This window comes from Lagenorhynchus albirostris, chromosome 12, assembly GCF_949774975.1.
Source record: "Lagenorhynchus albirostris chromosome 12, mLagAlb1.1, whole genome shotgun sequence".
In the NCBI taxonomy this organism is placed as follows: Eukaryota; Metazoa; Chordata; class Mammalia; order Artiodactyla; family Delphinidae; genus Lagenorhynchus; species Lagenorhynchus albirostris.
The window spans coordinates 81943474-81968198 of NC_083106.1; the positions used below are offsets into that span (position 1 = coordinate 81943474).

Sequence of the window (24725 nt, forward strand, 5' to 3'; positions counted from 1 at the left end):
GGGTCTGTAGTATCTCATTACAGGTTTAATTTGCATCTTCCTGATGACTAATGTTGATGAGCACCTGTTAAAAGTGCTTATTGGCCATTTTGTATATCTTCTGTGATGAAGTATCTGTCTTTTGTCTACTTTTAAAAGTGGGTTATTTGTATTTTATTTATAGGAGTTAGTTTTATACCTTGTTCTGCTAAATGAGTATCATGGTAACTTAGGCATTTACAAGGTCATTGATCACACAAGTTCAGGAGTACCAGGAATGCTTATGAAATAGTCACTAGGCTCTTTGGCTGTGTGAAGGCCTAGGCCACCAAGTAGTAGACACAAAAGATGTACTGAGGCTGAAGCCAAACCTTACTGCATCTGTCAGTTTATCAAAGGTTTTGGCATGTGGTTGTCAGCCCACTATACTCTGTTGTCCTAATTTAGGGTTTTTCCTCTTCTGTACAGATTATTTGATTATTTCAATCATAATATTGGTACAGTGTTTAGGGTGATTTATAGTACTTTCCCTTTATGTTTAATTTTTTGAAGCTTTTAGAATACTTACTTTGGTTACTTCTTTCAGTACTTGTTTATTTCCACCAGCTCTTACATTTGTAATAGAAATGTTAATACTGACTACTCTCTGGTTTGTAGTAGAAACACCAATATTCATTACCCTTAAAGATTTACTGTCATTATTAGTTTTTTATAATATTAAAAGATTGCATAAATTTCACTGAATATCTGTAGTGCCAAAATTCAGTATGCTGACAGTCATTTTGTGATTGGTCAGTATAAATTAACTCTGATTTTCCTGTCAGTTATTTAGGGCCCTGTTCTGAGGGTTTTTTTTTAACTGTGTTGCAGCTAGTGGGAGCTGTTTCGTAAGTGGCCTCCAGATAGATGGTGCTAGCAAGTATTTAGATCATGTTTAAAAACAATGTAACTCATACAGTCGTTCCTTCCAAGAGAGTAAGTAATTTGGGGTTTATTATACATTACTAACAAATACTTTTTTTTTAAATAAAGGAGTATAATGATTATCATCCTGTGGTTGCTTTATATAATTATGTTGTCACTATTTTCCTTGAACTTATGTATATGCAAATAAATGTAAACACACAGAAGGTTTTAAGGCCAGGTTTCTTAGGTAGGTTTGTTAAGTCTCAAAAAGTTGTTTATGTTGTTTTTATTTTAAATACTGTATCGTTTGCTGTTCAAATTTTAAGTTCTGTATTGAATTAAAAGAAATATTTTGATTGACTACTGGTTGAAAGTATCTCAAATCTAACGTTATTTTAAAGCAGATAAATAGAAATTCATATTAGTTAACTTTGAATCTGGTTTTACTGTTCTTACTTTTTCTCTATCTTGATTTCTTATAAGATCAGTTTCATAACACTGCATATTTTAAACTTAGATTAGGGAAATTATTTGTGTCAAAAATTTAGCATCAATTATAGTTGTTTCTTTAACTTGAGTGACTGGCAAATGTGTCAGCTGTACTCAGTACTAAGGTGGAAGGAAGACAAAAGTTAAAGTTTATTTAAATGAGATGGTTCACAGAAAGTTCTTAGCACTGGTGAGTACATAGTGAGACCTGAGATGTTAGCTGCCACAATTTATCGGCACAATTACCATCATGATTATTGCTAAAAATTGCCCCATAGTTAACTTGAATTATGATTTGTTATGTTAATAGTGGTGTTGATTTCTTGGAATGGGGGTCAGAAAAGGCTGATTTTGGATATTACATATACGTATAGAGTTACGGTTCTAGGGATCAGATGGGGGGAGTGTGTGTGTGTGTGTGTGTGTGTGTGTGTGTGTGTGTGTGTGTGTACATGTATGAAACAGTTATTAAGCTCACGTGTTTTATTTTAACTCGGCTTCTTTCTTTCCACAGCCTTATATTCTGTTATATTATTCTGTGTGTTCTTCTGGATCCCTTTTGTCTACTTCTACTATGAAGAAAAGGATGATGATGATACTGGTAAATGCACTGTGAGTAGCTTTAATTTAGAGATCTCAGTTTAGGGGGGAAAGATTATTTCCTTCTTTTTCAGAGAGTGATGTGACTTTGAATTTATTCTAGAGCAGTGTTGTCTAATAGAAATATAATGTAATCCACGTGTGAAATTTTAAATTTTCTGGTAGCCACATGAAAATAAGTAGAAAGAGCAGTTGAAATTATTTCTCATGACACATTGTATTTAATGTACTATGTTGCAAGCATTATTATTGCAAATAGTCAAAAGCTTGTTAGTAATGAGACATTACATTTTGTCACACTGTCTTTGAAATTTAGAGTGCATTTTACACTTACAGCACATGCCAGTTCCAGCCAGCCATATTCCAGGCGCTCAGGAACCACATGGGACTTGTGACTGTCGTTTTAGAGCAGTTCTAGAGCAGGGGTCAGCAGGCTTGTTTCTGTAAAAGGTCAGGTTGTAAATATCTTAGGCTTTGTAGGCCGTACAGACTCTTATCTCAGCCACTCAGCTCTGTGGTCATAGTGTGAAAGTAGCCAGAGACAGGACTCAGCGAGTGTGATGTGAAGTAGGAGGGGGCTGCGTGTGACCCACAGGATGTAGTGTGCTGACCCCAGTTCTAGGGCATAAAGGAGGAACATTTGCAGACTGGTCTTACCAGTCCATGGTAACACCGATACAGGAACCTGATTAGTAGAGCACACGTGCACGCCCAAAACTGCAGATCAAGGTCACTTAAGTCTTGGTAGAAAAATCTTCACTAAAACATTAGCAGATAGAATTCAGGAGCATCTTAAAAGTACATTAATGCAGTATAACTGAGTTGGGCCTATCTCTAGGTTGCAGTGGTGGTTTAGAATCGGCACATCTGTTAGTAAATAGTAATTTAATAGGTCCTTGAAGAAATTGTATGTTGAAGCGTATTTGCGAAAATCGAACACTTTATTTCTGATTTCAGGGGAAAAAAGCAGCAGAAAAGGAATAAATTTCTTTTGTCTTTTTATTGAGTTATAGGAGTTTGTTTTATACCTTGTTTTTTTTTTTGTATTTAAATACACAAATATATTTACTCAAAAGCCAGCATTATGCATAGCCCTGTTTATTAAAACCTTAAAGCATTTGCATTAAGATCATGAGCAAAGTACTTCAACAGTATTTTAAATGATTCCCAGAGTGGTAATCAGTGCAATTTGTTAGAGAAAAAAAATACTATGCTGAAATATTTATAAAGAAAGTCGAATTATTGTTTGCAGATACTATGTAACTCTACATTTGAAAACCCAAGGTATGTAAGGTAAAGTGGCTGGTCACCAGTTTACTGTTGAAAACTGAATGAGATAAATGCTTTCTCTTCTCTTCTCTTCACTTCTTCTAAAGCACATCTTCCCCATCCCTTTTGGTTGACCCTCCTTACCTTTACTTAAGGTATTTGTGAATAAGAATTCATCATTTAAGCATAAAGTTAATTTCCTTTTTTTTTAATGATACCATCATCCCTCTCGTGACATTTATTTTATTTATTTATTTATTATTTTTTGGCCATGCCTTGTGGCATGTGGGATCTTATATAATAAGTATACATAAGTATATGTTTGTTTTATATATGATATATACATACAAACATATGTAAATTAAATATGTATTGTAATTATTACTTAACCCATTTTGGTGAATTGGGGTAGGGGCATTGTGGATTCTGAATGCTCCCTGTTTTGAGAAATATTTTATTAAATATTGTGGTAATTTTACTAAAGTAAATTAATTACTATTAATTCTCCCACTGGAGAATTAATTATGCTTTAGGTGTTCTGCTTTTCACAAGGTCTAACCATTGAAAAGATTTTAAAAATCTAGTGTAGTTTGATAGATACTTAAGATGTGATATATACATTGTTTTTCTTTAAATTTTAAGATTTCTTTTTCAACAAGGGGAGCTTTACACAGTTGAATATAAATGTGCATAGGATATGAAAGTGCTGTTACGCTATAGCCGAGAATATTTTATATTTTAAAAGTCTTACTAAACGGAATATTTTTTCTCCCTTGACATCTAGCAAATTAAAACGGCATTCAAGTATACTTTTGGATTTGCTGTGATTTGTGCACTACTTCTTTTAGTTGGGTAAGTCTTGATTTTTGTTTTCCTGAAAATGGAAATAGCATTATTTTAACAATAATAATAATAATAAGGACTCATTCATAAAAGTCTAGGACAGAAGATTAAGAGAATTTAAAAAAAAAGAACAAACTACCTTTTATATCACCAACAAACAGTAACCCTAATTAACCCTTTTTTCTACAGTGTTCTATCTAGACATTTTTTATGTGCTCAAATATGTGCGGAAAGCCCCTTCTCCCACATAATCTTCCATGTTGTAATTTTACACAAATGTGATTGTATTTTATGGGATTCTTGGTAATCCACTGGTTGACATCTCTTCAGTATAGTGAATGTATATCCATCAATGTTGTCTGTATTGCATTTCCTTCTTAGGGTACAACAATTTATTTGATCTTCTAGTGATGACTACTTTGATTCTTATGATGTTAGCAGTTTTTCCATTTTTATAAACAACACTTTGATGAAAAATCCTTGTCTGGATATCTTTTCAGGTTTGATGCATCAGTCTTTAAATCTTTGAATTAAACTTTGTCAATGAGTTCGTTCTTAATTCTTCTTCCTTAAGTTTTTATAAAGTAATGGCAATAAAATTTTGCACATTTTTTATACATTTAAAGTTTTCTTTTTGGAAAACATTTGTCCCTGTTAATGGAAGACATTTATCTTTGTTAAAATAGATCTTGATAATTTTGTTTTTTATGTTAGGAAATATATGAGGTGCTAATAAGTTTTTTAAAGTTTCTGCTTGTAATTTGGTCTCAGAATTTTCAATAAGTAAAAAAAAATTGTCATATACAATTTGTGGTGGGAATAAAATTGGTCAGTAACTTTTTGTAGTTCCAGGAGTTCTTAGAATGCACATGTTCTATAGTCAAAGTATATTTTTAGGTCCCTTTCTTGCCTTGATATGTCATGAAAAAGCGTACTTGCTGAAAGGACACATTTTAGTGGTTTTGCTATTTATTTTAGCTCTTAAATATATTTTTAAAAGTCTTTTTTGGCTTTTTAAATTAAGCCAGATATAGTTAGGTGAATTTGCTTTGTCAGTGTTCAGTTCCCTTATCTGTAAATCTAAATAGAGATCAGCAAACTTTTCTTAAAGGGTAGACAGTAAATATTTCAGGTTAGGGGTCCATGTGACACTGCTCAACTCTCTTCCTGTAGCTCTAAAAACAGACAATACATAAACCAAAGGACGTGCCTGAGTGCCAGTAAAACTTCACAAACACGGGTAGTCAGTAGTTGGCCAGCTCCTGCCTTGGAACATGACTGAGAACCGCCAGTAAAACCACAGATCTTTACAACAGCCAGAATATCTTTCCCAGACAAAAGGGTACCTGAAGTTTCTTCTGAAATTTGTTGGTTCTTTGCATGGAAAATCATCTTCAGTCCTAGAGAGTTTACATTTTGTATGATTTTAATAAGCTTTAACTGATTGTCTACATGATATTTATTTATTTAGAAGCAGTATATTAAAAGTGAAGCAAACAGCTCCTTGCGAATCCACTAATAACGAGAAGTGACGGTTTGACCAGATATTTTGAACAATAAAATATTCACTCATTTTCCAAATACTTACTGTGTCCCAGATACTGTACAAGGCGCTGGGGAAACAGCGATTAATAGAAAAGACAGTTCCTTCTTCTCACGGGCCGTGCGCTCAGTAGGGGTTAGGGGAGCGGACGAAGGAAATAGCCTGTGTTGGGGGCGTGACATTTTCGGGGAAGGCGCTGCTGAGAAGGTGGGGCGAGAAGACGCTTGAAGGAGGTGCAGGAGCCGTGAACACATGTGGAGGGAAGAGCGTTGCAGTCAGAGCAAAAGCAGCTGGAAAGCCCCGAGGCAGGAGAGCGTCTGGCACGTTCGAGACAAAGTGAGGAAAGCAGGGCGGATGGAGTGGAGGGGCGGAGGCGGGAGTAGCTGAAGGTGCGGGTAGAGGGACCAGAGCTGCCGAGCCGAGCGGGGCATCAGGGGCCGTTGCCGGGACTCTGGCCTTGATTCTCGAGGAGTGGGAAGCTGTTCTGGGGCTCTGGTCGTGGAGTGACATGATCGACATTTTGCAGAGATCTCCCGGTGGTGTTTTGAGGGTTGACTTTGCGGGGGGTAAGGCAGGAGACATGAGGTCTGCTCAGTAACCCAGGCAAGACAGGATGGCAGCAGCAGTGATTGGATCCTGCCTGTCTTCTGGAGAGAGAGCCGGCAGGATCTTCTGGTAGGTCAGGTACGGGGCGGGGGTACGAGAGAGAAGGGGATGGAGGATGCACCTGGAGTTAGCCCAGCTGCAGAGTCCGAGAGGCACTTCTCTTACTTTTGAAACCACCCGCAAGCTTTGGGGAGTTCCTAAAACCACCCTCAGCTTTGATAATTCTCTGGAGGGACTCACAGAACTCACCAAAAGCAGTTACATTCATGGTTACCATCTATTACAGGTAAAGAATACAGACTAAAATCAACCTTTTAAGACATGCATAGGACAAGAGTCTGGGAAGATTCCAGATGTGAAGCGTGTGTTGTCCTCGGGACACATTCCCCTTCTGGCTTCCATGTATGACGACGTGCGTGGAGTACAGGTTTCCCCTGCCATCCAAAAGTAGACGGTTCCTTTGAAACCTTTCCTGAGCTGAGAAGGCGTAAAGGGAAGAAGCAATTACCTTAGGACACATCTGGCTCACGGACACACAAGATAAATCGGGTAAAGCACAGATGCCCACAGACAAGGTCAGAGCTGTGGTGGCCGATGCTGAGATGCTGAGTGTGGTCCCCGGGAAGGAGCTTGGCGGGGCCGCGCTCTCTGCTCTGGGCGCACTGCACACCGCGTCTGGAGCAGCTCACTCCAGAACCAGCACTGACGTTGTCTTTGCTTTTGGCCTTTTTCATAAAAGTGACGATCCTTCGGATTTCTTTTGGTTAGTGAAAATAGGTGCTAATGTAGGTCTTTAGTAAAAGTGAAGTGGTATAAAGTGGACTTTCAAAAAGCTGGAGGAATGCTTGTATTGACAGCCAGGGAGGCTCACGTGAGCCTTGGTGCTTGGCGTTTTTATTGAGACCCTCTCACGCAGGTGTGTCTGAGTGACTGATCGCCCGCCTGGTTATATCAGCCCCCACTGATGCCACTGACCCAAAGCCCACCCTAAACCACATGTTGGTCTTTCTGGCCACCACCTAAGGTTGAGTGTGGCCATCCCCTGTCCTAAACACAGACACTCCCATCACGTATGACACGGATGACATCCCAGAATCATGGGTAAAAGTCAGACCTCGTTTTGGGGCAAGGCCGAATCCTTGACTACACAGGAAGGGTGACGTTATCATCACAGGCAAATCTGCAGGAGGAGCCGGTTGGGAGAGGGAACATGAGAGGCTCAGCTTGGTTCGTGGCTGAGTCTTAGGCATGTTCAGGAGGAGATTCGGAGTCAGCCGCCGGGTCAGGCATTAGGAAACTCAAGTTTTAGTCTCTGCTCTTTTCCAGTAGCAACATCCAATGAAGAAAATGAGCTTTGTCCTGTGGCAGTAAGCTAAATGACTGCTGTGCGGTGCTCCCTGTGTCGCCTCCTGCCTTTCTTAGTACCGGGACCCTGTTTTGGTGGAGTTGATGGCGTTGGCTGTCAGGGGGTAACGAGAGCAGGAAGGGTGTCCAAAGTGCTCAGGCAGTGGGAGGCTCCGGTCAGGGGGGAAGGACGTTTTCTCTGTGGTTCTGAGAGTGATAAGAATGGAAAGAGTTCCAGGCAGGTGCAGAGGTTTGGCGGGCAAATGAAGGACTTCTTCTCTGATCGCCTTTATTTTCGTCTCCGTATTTGAGGTGAAGGCATCTGCCCAGGACACTGATGTAGGGGAGAGTGTGTGGACTCCTCTATTTCACAAGCCGGAAGTTTGCGACTAAAAGACAAGTAGTGTTTGGTTACCGTGTGTGAGTATTTGAATGAGATGCAGTTAGGTTAACTGATTGACTGCATTTCCTGAAACTTTCTTGAAGGTGACACACTTCTAGTTTTTGTTAAGTGATGTATTTTTTTCTGATAAAACATAATTTTATGGCAAAAACGTGGTCTAGGTTTAACTAATTCGTGCAGCTAACACTTGGAACTCCTGTGGGTTGGGTAGTTTTGGGAATAAGGTTGGAGGGTCGTGATGTTTGTCCTCAAGGTTCACATGGGGAGAGATGCAAATAGATAACCTGAGTTACAATATTTAAGGTCTCTAATAAGAGATAGACGCCAGGTGTTGATGGTGGAGTAGCAGGTTCTGCCTTGCAGAATCAGGTAAGACATAAGAGGAAGTAATCTTGGAATCAAAATTTGATGGCGTGGAAGTTGGTCAGCACACTAGAATAAAGATGCACAGCAGGTGTAATGTATGCTTCACCCCTGAACAGCATGGGTTTGAACTGTGCAGGCCCACTTATACGTGGGTGTTTTTCAGCAGTGAACACTACAGTACGACATGATTGGTGGAGTGTGTGGGTGCTGAGGAACTGTGGACGTGGTGGGACCATGTCTGGGGGGCCGAGTATAAGTCCATGCTCAGAGCTATGACTGCGTGGAGGGTTGGTGCCACTAACCCCCGTATTATTCAAGGGAGGGTTGGTGCCACTAACCCCCGTATTGTTCAAGGGTCACCTGTATTAGTCTGCTCACACTGCTGTGAACAGCAGGTGTTTATCTTCTCACAGTTGTAGAGGCTTGAAGTCCTGATTAGGGTGTGGGCAAGTTTGCTTTCTGGTGAGGACTCCCCTCCTGGCTCAGGGACGGTGTCATTCTCACTGTGTCCTCACCTGGTCTTTCCTCTGTGCTTCACGGTGGAGAGGGTATCTCCAGGGTCTCCTCTTCTTCTTGTAGGGTCACCAATCCCGTTGGGCTAGGGTCCCACCGTTATGACCTCATTTAACTTTAATTACCTCCCTGAAGGCCCTGTATCCAAATACCATCCCGTTGGGGGTTCGGGCTTCAGCATTAATTTTGCGAGGGCAAGTTCAGTCTACACTCTGTTCTCTGGCCCCCCAGAATTCATGTTCTTCTCACAGAAAAAATGCATTTACTTCATCCCAACAAGCCCCCAAAGTCTTAACCCAGCATCCAGTCGGAGTCCTAAGTCTCATCTAAACATCATCTAGATCAGGTATGGGTGAGACTGATTCCTCCTGAGTCAGAATTCTTCCCCAGCAGTGACCCTGTGCAACTGGACAAGTTATGTGCTTCCAAGATACGAGGTGGGACAGGCATAGGATAGGCATTTCCATTCTAAAAGGGAGAAATCGGAAAGAAAAAGCGATGGGAGCCAAGCAGGTTCAAAACCTAGCAAGGCAAATTCCCTCCGACCTTAAGGCTCAAGACTAAGCATCTTGGATGGGTGCTGTGCCCTGCAGGCCCCTGAGGGGCAGGTCACTGCCATGGCCCTAGGCAGCGGCCCTGCCCGCCCCCTTGATTCTGGGTGTGGGTCCTGCCCTCTTGACTCTGCAGCAGCTCCCTGGCAGCTAAAGCTGAGTGGAGGGCGGGGGGTACCCTGTCCTCTGAAGTTGAGGAGGAAACAGCCTTGCCCCCTTGGGGCAGTAGAAGTGGCAGCCCTGGTGATAACTGAATTGCCTTTGGGGTCGTTCTTGGGTTTTCTTGAAAGATAAAGCATGTTCTCAGCTAAATAACTATCACCCTGTCCTGTAGAATCCCCAGAGTCTCATAGCCTTCCTTTATTTTGTCTCATCTCTGTTCCCTTAGTTTAAGTTGGCCATGTCTCTGCTAGTGTCACCCTGTCTCTCTTCCTGTCTTCTGCTGAGATAGCTGATTAAATCCGTGGTTTCCACCTGTACTAATCTCCTTGTCAAATGGTTGTTCCGCCACACTCTTAGAACATCCTTTCTCATTTTTTGCAATATGGATAGGCTGCTTCCTTTTTGCTCAACCTACCTCTGTGCTCTCTCTCTTCACTATAAATGGTAAGGAGAAACCAGTCAGCTTCTTCCAGCACTTTGCTTAGAACTCTCCTCAGCTAAATATCCCATTTTATCTCTTACAGGCTCTGCCTTCCACAGAACACTACAAAACGATTCAACCAAGCTCTCAGTCGCTTTCTAATAAGGATCTCCTTTCTTTCAGTTTCCATGAACATGTTCCTCATTTCCAGCTGAGAGCGCCCCAGAATGACCGTTAGTGTCCATATTTCTGCCAGTACTGCATCCATGGTGATGTGCGTCTTCTCCAAGATGCTAGACGTGTTCTCTGCGGCACTCCCCTTCTTTCTGAGTCCTCAGCAGAGTTGCCTTTAACGTCCACCTTTTTATCAGTAGCCCCTTCAGGGCAGCTTAGGCTTTTTCTGGCTCGCAACCTCAGAACTCTTTAGGCCTCTCCCTGTCGCTGAGTACCGAAGTCACGTGCACATTTTTTAGGTATTTGTTACAAAGTAGCAACCCGCTTCATGGTACCAAAATCTGTATTAGTCTACTTGTGCTACCTTAGCAAAATACCACAGGCTGGCTAGCTTAAACAGTGGACCCTAGTTTTCTTAGAGTTCTGGAGGCTAGAAGTCTACCATCAAGGTGTCAGTGAGTTTGGTTTCTGGTGGGAGCTCTCTCCTTGGCTTGTGGATGGCCACCTTCTCACCGTGTCCTCACACGGCCTTTCCTCTCTGCTGGCAGCAGGGAGAGAGAGCCCTGGTGTCTCTTCCTCTTTTTACAAGGACACCAATCTTATCGGATCAGAGCCTCACCCTTAGGGCCTTATTTAACCTTAATTACCTTACGAAAGGCCCTGTATCCAAGTACCGTTCCCATTGGGGGTTAGCGCTTCAACATAGCAGTTTTGGGGGAAGGGGACACAGTTGAGTCTGTAACATATGGTAACTGAGAGACTGAAGTTAGCATGGAATAGTTAAAGAATGATATGAAAAGTACAATGTAAATTTAAATCCTCCCTCCCTCGGTACAAAAAAAAAAAAATGTTAAGATGTGACATTTCAGGTGTTTGCGGTGGCAAGTGACAGACCGTGACCTTAGCCACATAGGTGGACTCTGGGTCTTACAGTGTTTAAGACGTTGCGTTTTATCCTGCTGAGCAACTGAAAGACAGGGCAGAGGTGTATGTGTTGGTGTGTGAACGCGGGAAAGCAAATACGTGTGAATTGGTTCTAACACTGAAGGACGCGTCAAAAGGGGCATTTGGGAGTTGGTCAGGGAGTGAAATATAAATGGTAGCTGGGAAGGCCACTTAGTGACCACTGTCATAGTTCAGGTGAGAGGTGAGGGCCTGAACCAGAGTAGTCACAGAGAGCAGAGGGGAAGAAACAGGCTATTTGGAAGATAAATAGGACTTGGCATTTGAGTGTAGGAGGTGAAAATCTTATTTTCAGTTCTGCTGAATTCATCATTTCAGTTCCATATCCACTGAAATTTATTAGCCTTTCGTTTGTCTCTTCCTGAAGAGATAATCTGTATTAAGCTAATTCACTCAGTCAGATGGGATGTAAAATATTTTTTCTAAGCAGTTTTACTATTGTTAAGAGCCTAAGGGAAATTTATAATCTCACGAGATTCTGGTTCTTATCTTGGTCTAGCATTGTGTGTCTTTGAAAGCTGAGGTTCTCTGTATCCAGTTTTTTGAGAGGGACTGAGATGAAGAAAGTATCTGTACCTTTCTACCACACAAATCGCATTACACTCTCGGTTACTTGAGGACCGTCACCGTTTGGTAAAGGCCTGAGAATCTTACAACTGCTGCCTCCCCTTCAAAATGACTCTGGCTGTGGTCCGTCTGGCTGAAGCGGCCTCCGCATCTGTTAGGAGGTGCTCCCGGCAGGTCTTTGTGGGGCTGGTATTTGGCCGTGAACACTGCTTGGGCCCTTCTGGTTGTTAAAAGGTTGAAATGCTCCACCTTCCTGAGTCTCTTACCTCACCCTCAGCCCAGTCAAAGGGTAAAGCCCGGTTTAGCAGGGTCTTCAGGACCAAGGCCAGTGTTGGTTGATTGGTTAGTGCCTTTGCCATATTGGTTGTTAAATGTTTTGAGTATTATTGCCCAGGACATGTAGACATATTTAGTTGTGACTCATTTGAATTCTGCTGCTGGATGTTACTCTTAGCTTATGAGAAGATACTTTATGTCTGTTTCTTGGATTACACAGCACTGGTGGCCAGGTGGCTGAGGAGCCTGCTCTGGGCTTGTGCTTTTGCTACTCCCTCTAGTTGCACCTAAAATAGTAGTGCTGAGATGTCAGTGCTCTGCTGGATTGCTTCAGAGTAAGTATTTTCCTGAAGTCGTTCTGACCGTCGTTTGGGCCATTTAACATTTTATTATTATTATTCTTATTTTTAATTTTTTGGTCATGTCCAGTTTCCTCTGGTGTTATTCTTCATTAAATATTTGAACTGCTCAGGAGCCCTGCTCAGCTGCTAGAACATGAAAGTGTCAAGATGGAGAGAGCTAATTGCTTTTCTTCTACCACTGGACAGAACGTGTGATTACCTAAAACTGACATAGATACTGAAAGTTCTAAGTAGGAGTGCTATTTATTTTTAGGTATTTGTGACATGTATTTCTATTTCAATAGACTTTAGGTGATATTTTATACAACATAGAAGTTTTTCCCCATATTCACAGAAGTGGTTATTCCAACTAACAAGTTCAAAATATACTTTTCAAAAAAACAAAAATATATATATATATATATATGTCTCTGGAAAAAACTGTTCAAATAAAATAGAGGGCTATTACATAGGTAGTTTTTTCTTGCTTGATTTATATTTTTGTTTAAATGCTGATATATAAGTCAATATCATTGTAGAAGTATAATATGCAAGAGTTTGTTTTTTGATTCCACCCTCTGCTTTTATTTAATTGTTTTTGATTTTATAACCAGGGCAGCAAATAATGAGCTCTTTACATTTATTGCTCTATCCCTGTGAGTAATCACTTTTCTTTCTAAAAGTAGTGAGAAGTAAATCTCCAAGATTGAGAAGAGTGTAGTAAACTGATGTCAGTGCAAATAGTTAGAAATTTAAATAACCTCATGACATGTCTGATGATTCATCTTTTTATAAGAATAAAAAGTATCGGTAGTACCAAGGAGTAAAGGTTTTTGAAATTTTTAAAAATTAGAATACTTCGTTTTACTTGCTTACATTATCAGGGCAGGTACTTAAATATATTGGTGAACTCATGCAGTATTTCTTCATCACAAAAAAGGATAGATGTTACTGCTTTGCTTACAATTAAAATTAGGTTGGAAAGGAGGTAGTATTAGAGTTACTTCTTACATTCCTGTTTGATTCTCCATATATACAATCTAAGGGATACTGATCCCTCTACTTTAGTCTCTTGTCTTCTTGCTTCTGAGCTAGATAATAAAGCACCTGTCTGTCTGTCTGTCTGTCTCTTTCTCTCAGCTGTCGATTGAAAAATAAATAGAAATTACTTACTTTCATTATGTATATTAGGTAGAATCTTGAAGGATACAGAAAAATACTAAGAAGAAAGTAAAAAGCACCCCTGATTCTACAGTGAGATATTTACTGCTAATTCTGGTGCATTTCCCTTCTGTTCTTTTTTATGCATATAAATATACTGAAATCATTACTTAATATTTACATTCTGTTCTCCTGATTTAACAAAGGAATTCTTAACCTGTTTTGTGCTGTGGACCTTTTTGACCATCTTGAGCCTATGGCTCCTTCTCAAAATAGTTTTAAATGCAAAAGATAAAATAAGCAGGATTACAAAGGAAACTATGCTGAATACAGTAATCAAGCCATTAAAACAAATTTGTGATATGGTAAACACATAGATAAGCAACTTCTCAACACCTCTCTGTACTTGGTGCAGATTTGATTTGCTAATTCTTTTGGGGGGAAAGTTGATCTTGGTTTAAAAACTTACTAAAAATTGAGTTTCAGGTCATTTTATTTGACCTTTTGTCCTTAAGACCATTAAAGAGTTATTTTCTCCTTCATAGTGCTTTTGTTCCATTGAATCTTCCCGATAACAAAAATTCTACAGAGTGGGAAAAGGTGAAGTTCCTGTTTGAAGAACTTGGAAGTAGTCGTAAGTATTCTTTTAAAAAATAAAATCCATAATAATTCATATTTCATGACTCTTGAAACTTTTTTCATAAGTAGTCTATTTTTACACTGTTAAAAATTTAACTTCATGATTCTTTTAACCTGTGGTTAAAAGGATGTTAGACAAATTAGGAACTTTGTGTTGCTGAGACTTCTAGCCATCTAGCTAGAAGTCTCTTGACTTCTTCATAAAATTACCATGTTGAAAATACAATGTAATCTTCAAAGTATTTTAGCGGTAAAGGTCTTATAATTTCTATGTGGTCTTTAATTCACTTAGGATAATATAGAATAATATGTTAAAGAAATATGCTAGATATACTGGTGTTTATTTTTAATTTTTAACTGAGAGAACCCTATATTGCTATTTGATCGTGATTAAGTAATCTTTTTGTGGAATATAAATTACAGAGGTTTTACGTGGATGAAATAATAGTTTATTATAAATTTACCTCACCAAAAGATCTAAGTTTTCCTTCTCTTAATCAACATGACCTTGGTTTTTAGAGAGGAACAAAAAAGCAGGTTTAGGAAGTTAGCTTAAGAAAGTTGCTTAATCATTGAAAAATATAGTTGGTGTTAGAAACTGAGATCAAATAAGAGTGTGTATTTTATTACTGAGAATTTCATGTGCCTTTGAACTATTTTCAAACAAAGCTAGAGAACTTATTTTATAAACATTATGCTGAAAATTCGTATTGCTTTTGTATTTATTCTTTTTATTAGGTACTCTACGTTCTTTGATCAGCACTTTCTCTTTACCCAGATACAATATTAAATGATGGTTAAATTAGGTCTTGGAGTCTTTGCTGTACAACTTCTTAATTTTCTTGCTTTCCACTTAAGATTTCATCTTGTAAATTGTGGTCCATTAATATCTTGCTGATACCAGCAAGAATACGGATAGCAGGTCTGGCATATACTGATACTGCATGTCAGGATTTATGTACCTGAGCCTGTTGCTGAGAAATAAATTGCTTTTTTTCCTGCAGTTAACTCCTTCAGGTCTCTTTAGTAGTTACTCTTCTGCCCTAAACATTATCCTGTAAGTTTTGCTAGTCTTTGAGTGTTAGCATAACTTGAATCAATGATTATAATAGGTAGCATTACTGTACTTGCTGTAATCTCCTTAGTTGTAACATTTAAAAAACCTCACATCTTAAACACCATATTTTATAGTACATTTTGCTTATCACTTTTAGTAATGTCAGTGTTTAGATTAGCCAGATATCTTAGCAGAACACTCCACTTTATCAGTTCTAAGATGCATATTTTTATACATTTTCATATCTCTGATTTTGTGATGTATTTTATAAGTGGAGGTACCTTAAAATGGCTATCAGCCAAGTGCCAGACCTCTCCTAGTTGTATGAATACTTTCTGTTGATACTTCTAGTAAGATCAAGAAAGTAACAGCACCAATGGTCTTTGATTTAATAAAATGTATTACAGTTAAAAAAATTAAGGCTTAAAAATTTGTCTCTGACAAAAAAATTTGTCTCAAGTTTCTGAACTTGTTAATAATATGCTCTCTCTAAGTGTTATATTTTAAAACTGAGACATGAGTTTTAATAGGATGGGTCATTCTGTTGTTATTTAGTATTGATATATTAAATTAATTAAAAAATTATATTTGGTTCCACAGTACCTGCATTTAAACTAGATCAATACAGGTCCAATAGAACCTGTATTAAAACTAGAACAATTAGTATTACTCCAATTTAAGAATATTCAAATTTGCATATGTCATTGTATTATCTGGTATGTTTATTTGGAAGTGTCACTCTCACTACTCACTCATTGGCCTTCCTTTAAAAAGTTTCCTAAATCTAACTTGTTAGCATAGTATTCCTGTTTTGGTATTATGTTTGAATTTATTTTCTGTTTGTTTGCCTCTCCCGCCTCACTAAGGGAGCATGCTAGCTCCTTTCAAGTTAAAGAGGGAAGTAAACTCTTTACGATTTTAGTTCTAGGCTAAGTTTTAAAAACTTACTTGAAATTTAAGAACAGAGGAACTAGGAGTTTGAGTGGAGAGGGAAGATAGGGCCAAGGTCAGTGGCATTCCTATCATGTTATTTCTCGAGGGCTGCCTTTGAGAAAGGCCAGGGCATTTTTTTGGCCAACTTTTGAGCATCTAGTATTTTGCTGATTTCTTTTTAGGCTCAATAATTAAGCAGTAGTTTCCCTCTTTAATTTTAAGAGGTGAAAGAAAGAAAGTGTTAGTCTGAAAGATCTTTAACAAATCCATTTATGAAGAGCTATTTAAAAGCTCCTTTCCACTTGGAGTTAGCACTTCAAGATGGGGTAATGCATATTGGGTTTATTCCTTTGGAATGTGTAAGAAACCCAATTTTTATATTTCTGTTGATTTGTTGAATATAAACATTTGAATAGCTGTACATTTTTAACAGTGTTTTTCCTCTTTTGCAGATGGTTTAGCTGCCTTGTCATTTTCCATTAGTTCTCTGACCCTGATTGGAATGTTGGCAGCTATAATCTACACAGTAAGTATAATGGTAATAATTGAGTTAAAATTAAAGAACCACTTTATGATGCAGTTTTGTTACCTTATTGGTATGTTCAATTTAGCTCTGTTTTCCTGTTTAATATCTAGTACTTTCTTCATTTTTCTTGAGAGGAGGGTAGATTTTTAACTACTTGGTCATAATCATTTTATCTGTATTTGTGAAATTTAACATTCAGAAACAAACTTTATAACTTGTGAACCTTGAAGTGGTTATATACTATGCAATAATAGATTTAGTGATTTATAAGCATATTAGAACTCTGAACCATAGATCAGTACCTGTTATGGATTCAGTAGATTTATCCTATATGGGGATATAGGGCTTTTAAAATCAGATATTTTACATCACTTGATATTTCTCTAGTATAAAGAACCTAATCTTATACTCTCAGAGACTTTGATTTTTTTTTTTCCGGTCTCTCTGGGAATGGTACGATATGACTTATAATAGCCTGACAAACTTGCGTGCAGAGTGCTTTTTGAGTTTTTTGCTCAAATTATAGAGGAAAAGCAAGTAAAAATGCTTCTTACTTGCCTCCCAAAAGAGAGTTGTGCAGGAAGCTTTAAATTATATGGAACCTTTTTCAGATTAATGGAGTTTATGTTTAGAGCATTCTTGATTGATACAAAGATGAAAAGTGCTGGTTATAAAGAGAACATTTTGGGTATTGTTCCAGTGTCTCCCTTTAAACATAAAAGAAATGGGCTGTTAGTGTGATAGCAGAATCTGGTTTTGTTGCATAATCATTCAAGTGTCATAATGTATAATAAAAGAAGTCTAAACTCATGCATTTTAGTATCTTTCAGGTGCTTGAGTATTCAGTTTTATTATTCATTGCCATTTTTGCTTTTTTCATGTATTACTACACAAGGAATATATTGGTGGGTAACTATCTTCCCATCTCAGAGAATATATATACTACGTGTGAACGGTCTTTCAGGAAACATTCACAGGTTAATAACACACGAGGAATTAGACCTGGACTCTAATTGCTATTCTGTGACTGATATGTATGCTGATCTTGGGTTTGTCTTTTACCCTTCGTGGGTCAGTGTTTTCCCCATTAGATGGGAATAAAAAAATGCCTCTTAGGGATTTTTGAAGGTCAAACGATACTTTTTGTAAAAGTGCTTCGAGAAGTATAGGGAGATGAGGATATAACAGTCAGTGAAAGATGAGTCAGGAGAAGGGAACAGAAAAAGAGGAAACCAACATGTAAGGTCATCCTCAGGAACCGTAAAGGGTCTGCGATTTTACCCTGCTTGTAGCTTGTAGTCTGCTGCAGTGCCCTGGATGTTGGTCAGAGGTGCAAGACTTCTGATCAGAGAAGAACCTTGTGTTGCACAGCAATGGCAGCAGCCACGGGAGCGCGTTGTCTTGCGCCCGTCTCCTGAGGCCCGACTCCCATGGGGCGACATGAAGAGCGCCCATCGAGACTGTCACCAAGCTGAGGACCGTTGAGTGCAGGGAGGCCGAGTTTCATCAACGGACAGGAAGCGTGCCTGCTCTCACTCCAGAGGAATGCTGTCTTGGTCTTCCCAGGCTGTTTGCTGCACAAGCATTCTTGGAAAGACAGCACAGAAGAGAAAAGGGCAGTTAGTGCCTGGCTTGCAAGATGCGCAGAAATGAGAGGCCCGTGGAGCATTGTCTTCGGACGGCCGAGGGGTGGGCGCTGTGAACGTGCTCACACAGCGCAGTGTAGGGCACAGGCAGTAGTGACAGGTCGGGAGTAGTTCCTCTGACCTTTGAGCAGAGACCTGAGTGAGGTGGAAGGACAGCCAGCCACGAGGGGAGGTGAGTGCAGAAGTCCTGGGGTGAGCACCCTGTGCTGTGCTCAGTTAGCAGGAGGCAAAGCTGGCGTGTGGGAGCTCAGGTGACTGGGGAGGGTGGTGAGCGTGGATGAGGGCATGTTTTATAGCGCCTCGTGGACCGTGGTTAGGGTTTTGGATTTCATTCCGACTGAGATTAGAAGCTACTGGAAGCTTCTAAATGGAAAGTAATAGGATCTGACTAACATTTTAACAGTATTACTCCGGTGGGTCTGAATTCAGTAAGCTCTGGGGCTGATGAGTGGGAGTGGGGAAAATGTGTGAAATTATTAAAACTCTTTGAAAGAGAGCTTCCCTGTAGGAATGATATTGTAAAGATAAATATTTCAAGCTAATATAGTTTATATTCAAATGGAAACTGTGAAAATTATCATTTATGCAATGAAACCAAATATAATAATCATACTGACTTAGTTAAGATAGCCTTAGAAGAGCTTTACTTTTTCTGGAATGCAGAGGGCTGGGCTGAAGGCCATTGATAAAACAATCAGAGGACCTGATGGCGGGAACCAGAAAGACACGATGCTGAGTAGGTAGGAGGGGTCACCAAAGGCCTGAGCCCAAGGGGCAGGGTCCAGTGTTATAGGCACCAGGTGAGACTGCCTAGGGGTTACCTACCTAGGAGTTACCGTGTGTGTTTTCTTTAAGTAGCATAAGCAGTACCGTTATGATCCTTGGGGGAGAGGCTTAAATGTGGGTCCCTTTTAAGTCAATGGGTCTCTTGAACTACTTTCCCATCTAAAGTGGGAGTAATATTTAATAAGGTTGTGAGGACTTAATTAAACAATTCATCAAGTCTTGGAATCTGTTGGCCACTCAATCAGTAATCACTAGGAGCTCAAACTGTTGAATATTCAGTTTCATGTGGTTCAAGCTACAGATTCCACCGCTTTCCTCTCACAGTGAAAGTAAACCAGGTGTTAACAGCAGTTGTGTCATGGTCAGTGAGAATGTGGATTATGAAAAGGTGAGTAAGTCAAAGAGTTACTCTTGGGTGTGTGGATAGACAGATAAACATCATGTAAATAGCACTGCAGAATGTGCTCAGAACTGGGTGGAAGAATGGTTTGCTACCAAACCACAGTCTCGCCAGTTTTACTGCCTTTGTGGGGTAGAGAAGACCCTGGTTAAGGGGGAGCGTGGTATGCATAGCTGAAGACTAGCCGTGAGTGTGAGTCTTCATGTAAAATGTAATTTCTGAGTCCTAGCTTCCCCATCTGAAAAATGGGCCAATAATACTTATTCAGACTTTATTAAAAACTAATTGAGGGCTTCCCTGGTGGCATAGTGGTTGAGAGTCCGCCTGCCGATGCGGGGGACGCGGGTTCATGCCCCAGTCCGGGAAGATCCCACATGCCGCGGAGCGGCTGGGCCCGTGAGCCATGGCCGCTGAGCCTGCGCGTCCGGAGCCTGTGCTCCGCAACGGGAGAGGCCACAGCAGTGAGAGGCCCGCGTACCGCAAAAGACAAACAAACAAAACAACAAAAATACTAGTTGAAAATCAACTGTTTATTGATAAGTGGTTTTATTATTGGTAGGTGGCTAATGGTACTAATTATCATATTTGCTTGTGAAAGCAAAGTCTTCTCCTAAGTAGTTAGGGAAAACTCAAGAATTGGAGCAGAACGTGAATGAGGGTATAATAGATATGCATGGGGAATAGAAGAGGTTTAGTTTTAATATGTACCGAAAGTGGGAAGTTAATGCTTAGAGAACTTTGACCCTGAGTACAAGGAATTAATTACTAAAGGTAAGATTATGTCTGTTATTGAATCTGTAGCTATCAGTATTGAGACTACAGAAGTTTTTGTAATGTATGTGTCAGTTGAATGTGAATTTCTTAGGTATGCGTTGTTGTTTAGTTTAGAAACTAGTTGATAATTTAAATTTTACCAAGATTATATCCACTGTACCACATCTCAAGGAATAGCCAAATAATTGGGCACTCAATTTTAGGAGAAGAATGTCAAATGACATGTTATCTTGCCTGTTGTTTTCAGCTTAATTGAAAGGGAATCTGCTACTTTTAAAATTAAAAACAAAAAAACCTCTAGACACAAATATTTATGCAGATATTTTAATTTTTTGGTGCCACCAAGTGGGGAAGTGTTGAATGGTGCTATTTTCATACAAAATGTATCATGTGGACCACTGAAGTGCCTATAAAGACAGCGGCTACTGAACTTTTTATTATGTACACTTACCAGTAAAAAAAATTGAACGTGTCTTCCAGGAGTTTATGAATTATATATATATATTTATGCTAATAAATATATTTACTATAAATGTAGACTAATGTATAAAGAAAACTAGAGTGCTAAATTAAGGATTTGAAAATAGAAATAAATAGAGCAGTGGTTCTCAATAATCTTTGAAGACAGAACTCCACTTTAAAAATTAAATTTCTCAGCCTTCTATGTGATAGTATGCTTCGTTGAGTCTGTGACCTGATTTGTAAGATGCACCTTATGTACCGCTGTAAGGAAAAGGCCCTGCCCATGCTCTCTAGTCATTTATAGTTTTTGTTTTATATTAATGAGAGAAGTGTTTTAGCCTTACCTGCGTAAAAAAAAAAAAAGTCATATCAATCTTCCGCATACAAGATAAGGAAAATATAAGTGAAATAAGTTGTAAAGGTATTTCTAAAACTTCGCATTTGGAATGTGAGTCTTCTGAATCACTCTTTTGAATTGGCTGTTCATGTCCATGTTTCACTCCACAGGGTTGTTTTAGGCTATCAAGAAAATTGATGCTAACAGCTTTTCTTGGGTGCTCCATTCTTGTCTCTGGGATGTTCTTTGAAGCTGCTAACACACCTGTTTAAGCTGTTTTTGTTGTTATTTCTTCTTTTGCTACCTAAGTAGCAAAGTACAAAATGTCTTCTACTTTGGTCATCTTCCTTTCTTAAGCTTATAAAGCCTTTGATTATTGCTTTGCAAAAAAATATAGAATCATGCTCATTGTTCCAGTTAATTTTTGCTTCACTGCTTGCTCCTTTGTTCTGTCTTTCCTTACACATTAACTTTTTGCTTCGATGTCAAATCATAGCACTATCTTATAAGACGTGGTAAGTGGCAGTTAAACTCAAGAGTTGTACCAAGAATACAGGTAACTCCACTGGAGAAGTAACTATAATGTAACCAGCTATGACCAAATCTGTGAATGTGCAGGTAATGACAACTACGTCATGACTTCTGCCTAGCCAGTGTTTGTAAGATACATCCAAATTTCACTGATGATAAATGTGAGAAAATACATGTATATTTTAGAATCAATGAATATTTAAAAGGGAAATCTTCATTGAATACACATTAAGTGAGTTGTTTCCTTAGTCATGACAGCATCCGTGTCCTTGAATAATAGGTGTTATAAGTATATGCAGGACATATATTCAGTTTACAGGCAGTGCTTGGCGCTGACCTTTCTAATCCAAGGCTAATAGGTTGGAAACTCATCCTTCACAGAAGAGAGAGGTGCAGGGAAAAGCGCTGTTCTTATAGGGGCAAGAAGGTATTAGAAATGTTTGTAGTTTGTGTATATTCTCTCAAAACATTTGGCTTTTAAAATACAGGTGGTGATTTATTCTTGGAAGTTGAAACAAATAAAATTGGAGGCGATTATGGCTGACCTGGAAGCATTTTAAATGATATGATCTCTTTAGCCTTGTTGATTTTCTGGTAATTCACTAGAGGGCAGTAGTAAGCAATAAAAGTTTTGTGTTTCTGAAAAATGATAGCCTTCATACATTTTTTTCAAAGAAATCTGAGGTTAAATTCAAAAGATTCTTGTTTAAAGATCTTAAAGTTGTAGTGATTAAATATTTTGTGTACTGTGTTATGTCAAGTTTATCTTAATCTAAATACTATACTTAAAATTCCTGATAATCATTGAAATTTAAGCATGTAATCCAAAAATAAGCTAAAAGCTAGGTAACCAAAACAATGATTACTTTCTTGTTCTCTTCAGACAATTAATAATTCACAAAAAGATGTTGTATTCTGGTCCCATGTTACCACAAGGTGTTACCAAGGACATGTTTTTATTTTCTAAAATTTTTAAACTGTTTATTTAAGCTATAGGAATGCAGTTTAACTCTTCAAATAAATGTGTAAATTCCATGTAAGGAAATAAGTTCATGTGAATAAAGGGCACTGAAAAAAATTTTTTTGTTTGAATATTATTTTCTTAGAGAAGTTATTTTATTAATTGAACACGTTTGTTCTTGGAATAAAGGTAGGTAAAAGAAGAATTGAGACCTAGTCCTTACATACAAAACAGTCTACCGCAGTTATTACTAGTCTGGCTGAGAAATCTATATTGTTAACGAACTTTCCACATGATTCTGATTAGCTAAGTTTGGCAGATCTAGTGATAAAACAGACATGCAGACAAATAATGTCCCGTGTTCTGTACTATAATTGAGTTATAAGCAAGGCACATTTACAAATCAAGGAAGGTTTCTCAGATGCGGTGTAATTAAGCTGAGACCTGAAGGGCACTGGGCTGGGCTAATGAGGTAGGGTGAGATGGGTGTTCCAGATGAGGCACTGCATGTACACAGGTGTGGATGCGGAAACTGCAGTGACTGAGGAGCAGTGAACCATTTAGAGGCATGAGGTTGGGTGGTAGGGATCAGGTCACGAAGGGCTTCGTAGGCCAGGATTAGATAGTGGCGTCTATTCACAGGACTAGTAATTGTACCTCTCATTGGAAAAAAAAAATTGTAAAGTGACATTTTCAAACAGTCGTTCATGAAATTCTGATACATACAGAAGGAGGTGAACAGAGTAGTGTGGCTCTGGCTGAAGCAGCAGCAGCAGACCGACGCTCCCTGCTTCTTGTCTCCTGTGTGGTCTTGATGGCCCCGATGCAGAATCCTGGGGACTGCCGCCAGAGCACGTGGTCCTGGGGAATCGCAGTGGATGCTAATCAGAGGAATGACATAATCTGACATGAGGGTTAGAGCAAGATCACTTTGGAAACAGTGTAAAGGATGGATTTGTAGGAAGTGAGACCAGCAGACCAGTGAGGAGAATTTAGATGACCTTGTCTTTGACAGTAACCTCTTAAGTAGTGGCCACATTTTTCGTGCTGACTGGAGTACAGATTCCTTGGGAAATAATTGGGCTGTCCAAAAAGTTTGTTCAGGTTTTCCCATAACATCGTATGGAAAAACCCAAACGAACTTTTTGGCCAACCCAATAGTATTCAGTTCTGAGGTTAGTATATTTAGAGACCCAGATCCATCAAGCAGAATAGCAAGATTTGGGATAAAATAAGCCTAGTTCGGAGGTGGTTGGAAGGACAGGAAAATATACTTGGGCGTAAACTGGGTTTAGCAAAATCATGTTGCCCTGGCAGTTGGTTGTAAAAAGCAACGTGGACTTGTGGCAAAATGATATGTGCGTGTGGAGAGTCGGTGAATAATCATCATGTAATACTGTATGCTCGTCAGCGTCTTAAAGTGCTATGTTACTTTTTTTCATTACCGTTTAAAAGGTGTGGAACTACTAGAACAACAGATAGGTCAGAGTGGTAATAGGGTTAGGACACTCCTACAAGGGAAGGGTAACCACCTCTGGGACACCTTGGCTTCCATACGCTTTTTTCTTTACATTTTCAGTAGTTTGAGAATATAAAATTTACTGTTAAAAAAATAAACCTGATTATGTTTTTCCTTTTTATATTTTACCAAGGTCATTAGGAGTATAAGTTAGATAAGAATTTAGTTAGTTAGAAGAAAATTATTCTACTCTGTCCAAATTATATTTTCTTCTAATACAAATGGAACCTTTCCCCAACCTCTCCTTGTTGTTTTTGTTTTCGGATGATGGGGAAATCATGAGAACATTAACTTATGTTTTAACAATATTTAAAATGCAAGATTTTAAGTATCTCTCCTTTAGAAAATGCAAGGATTTGCATATTAGGTAATAATTTCAGCTAGTTAATTATCTAAATACAACATGCTATATAGAGTTGATACTACCTGATAGAACTGGTTGATTTCTGGGATTTCCTTTTAATCATGTTCTTTGTTCCTATTCTCCCTTAATTTAAAAACAACCCTGATGTGTCAGAATTTATGCTTCCCTATATGAATTGTGGTTTAATCAATGTCTAAAGGAGACTCAGTGAGAATATTGAAGTGATTAAAATCGACACTAAACATATTTGAGATCATCCTGGGAGTTGACAGCCAGGTAGCAGAGAGCATGAGAGAAAATATGCAGGATTACT

General features: G+C 38.9%; 1 protein-coding gene across 3 annotated transcripts in view; it reads left to right on the forward strand.

Annotated features, from left to right (window-relative positions):
- LMBRD1 (LMBR1 domain containing 1) overlaps nucleotides 1–24725 on the forward strand; it is a 123858-nt gene that overhangs the window by 37449 nt on the left and 61684 nt on the right. For all 3 annotated transcript variants that reach the window (XM_060167614.1, XM_060167613.1, XM_060167615.1), the window contains exons 4-7: nucleotides 1889–1986; nucleotides 4028–4095; nucleotides 14023–14111; nucleotides 16559–16632. In XM_060167614.1, the coding sequence (XP_060023597.1) occupies nucleotides 1889–1986; nucleotides 4028–4095; nucleotides 14023–14111; nucleotides 16559–16632 (329 nt within the window). The remainder of the gene's footprint in view (nucleotides 1–1888; nucleotides 1987–4027; nucleotides 4096–14022; nucleotides 14112–16558; nucleotides 16633–24725) is intronic.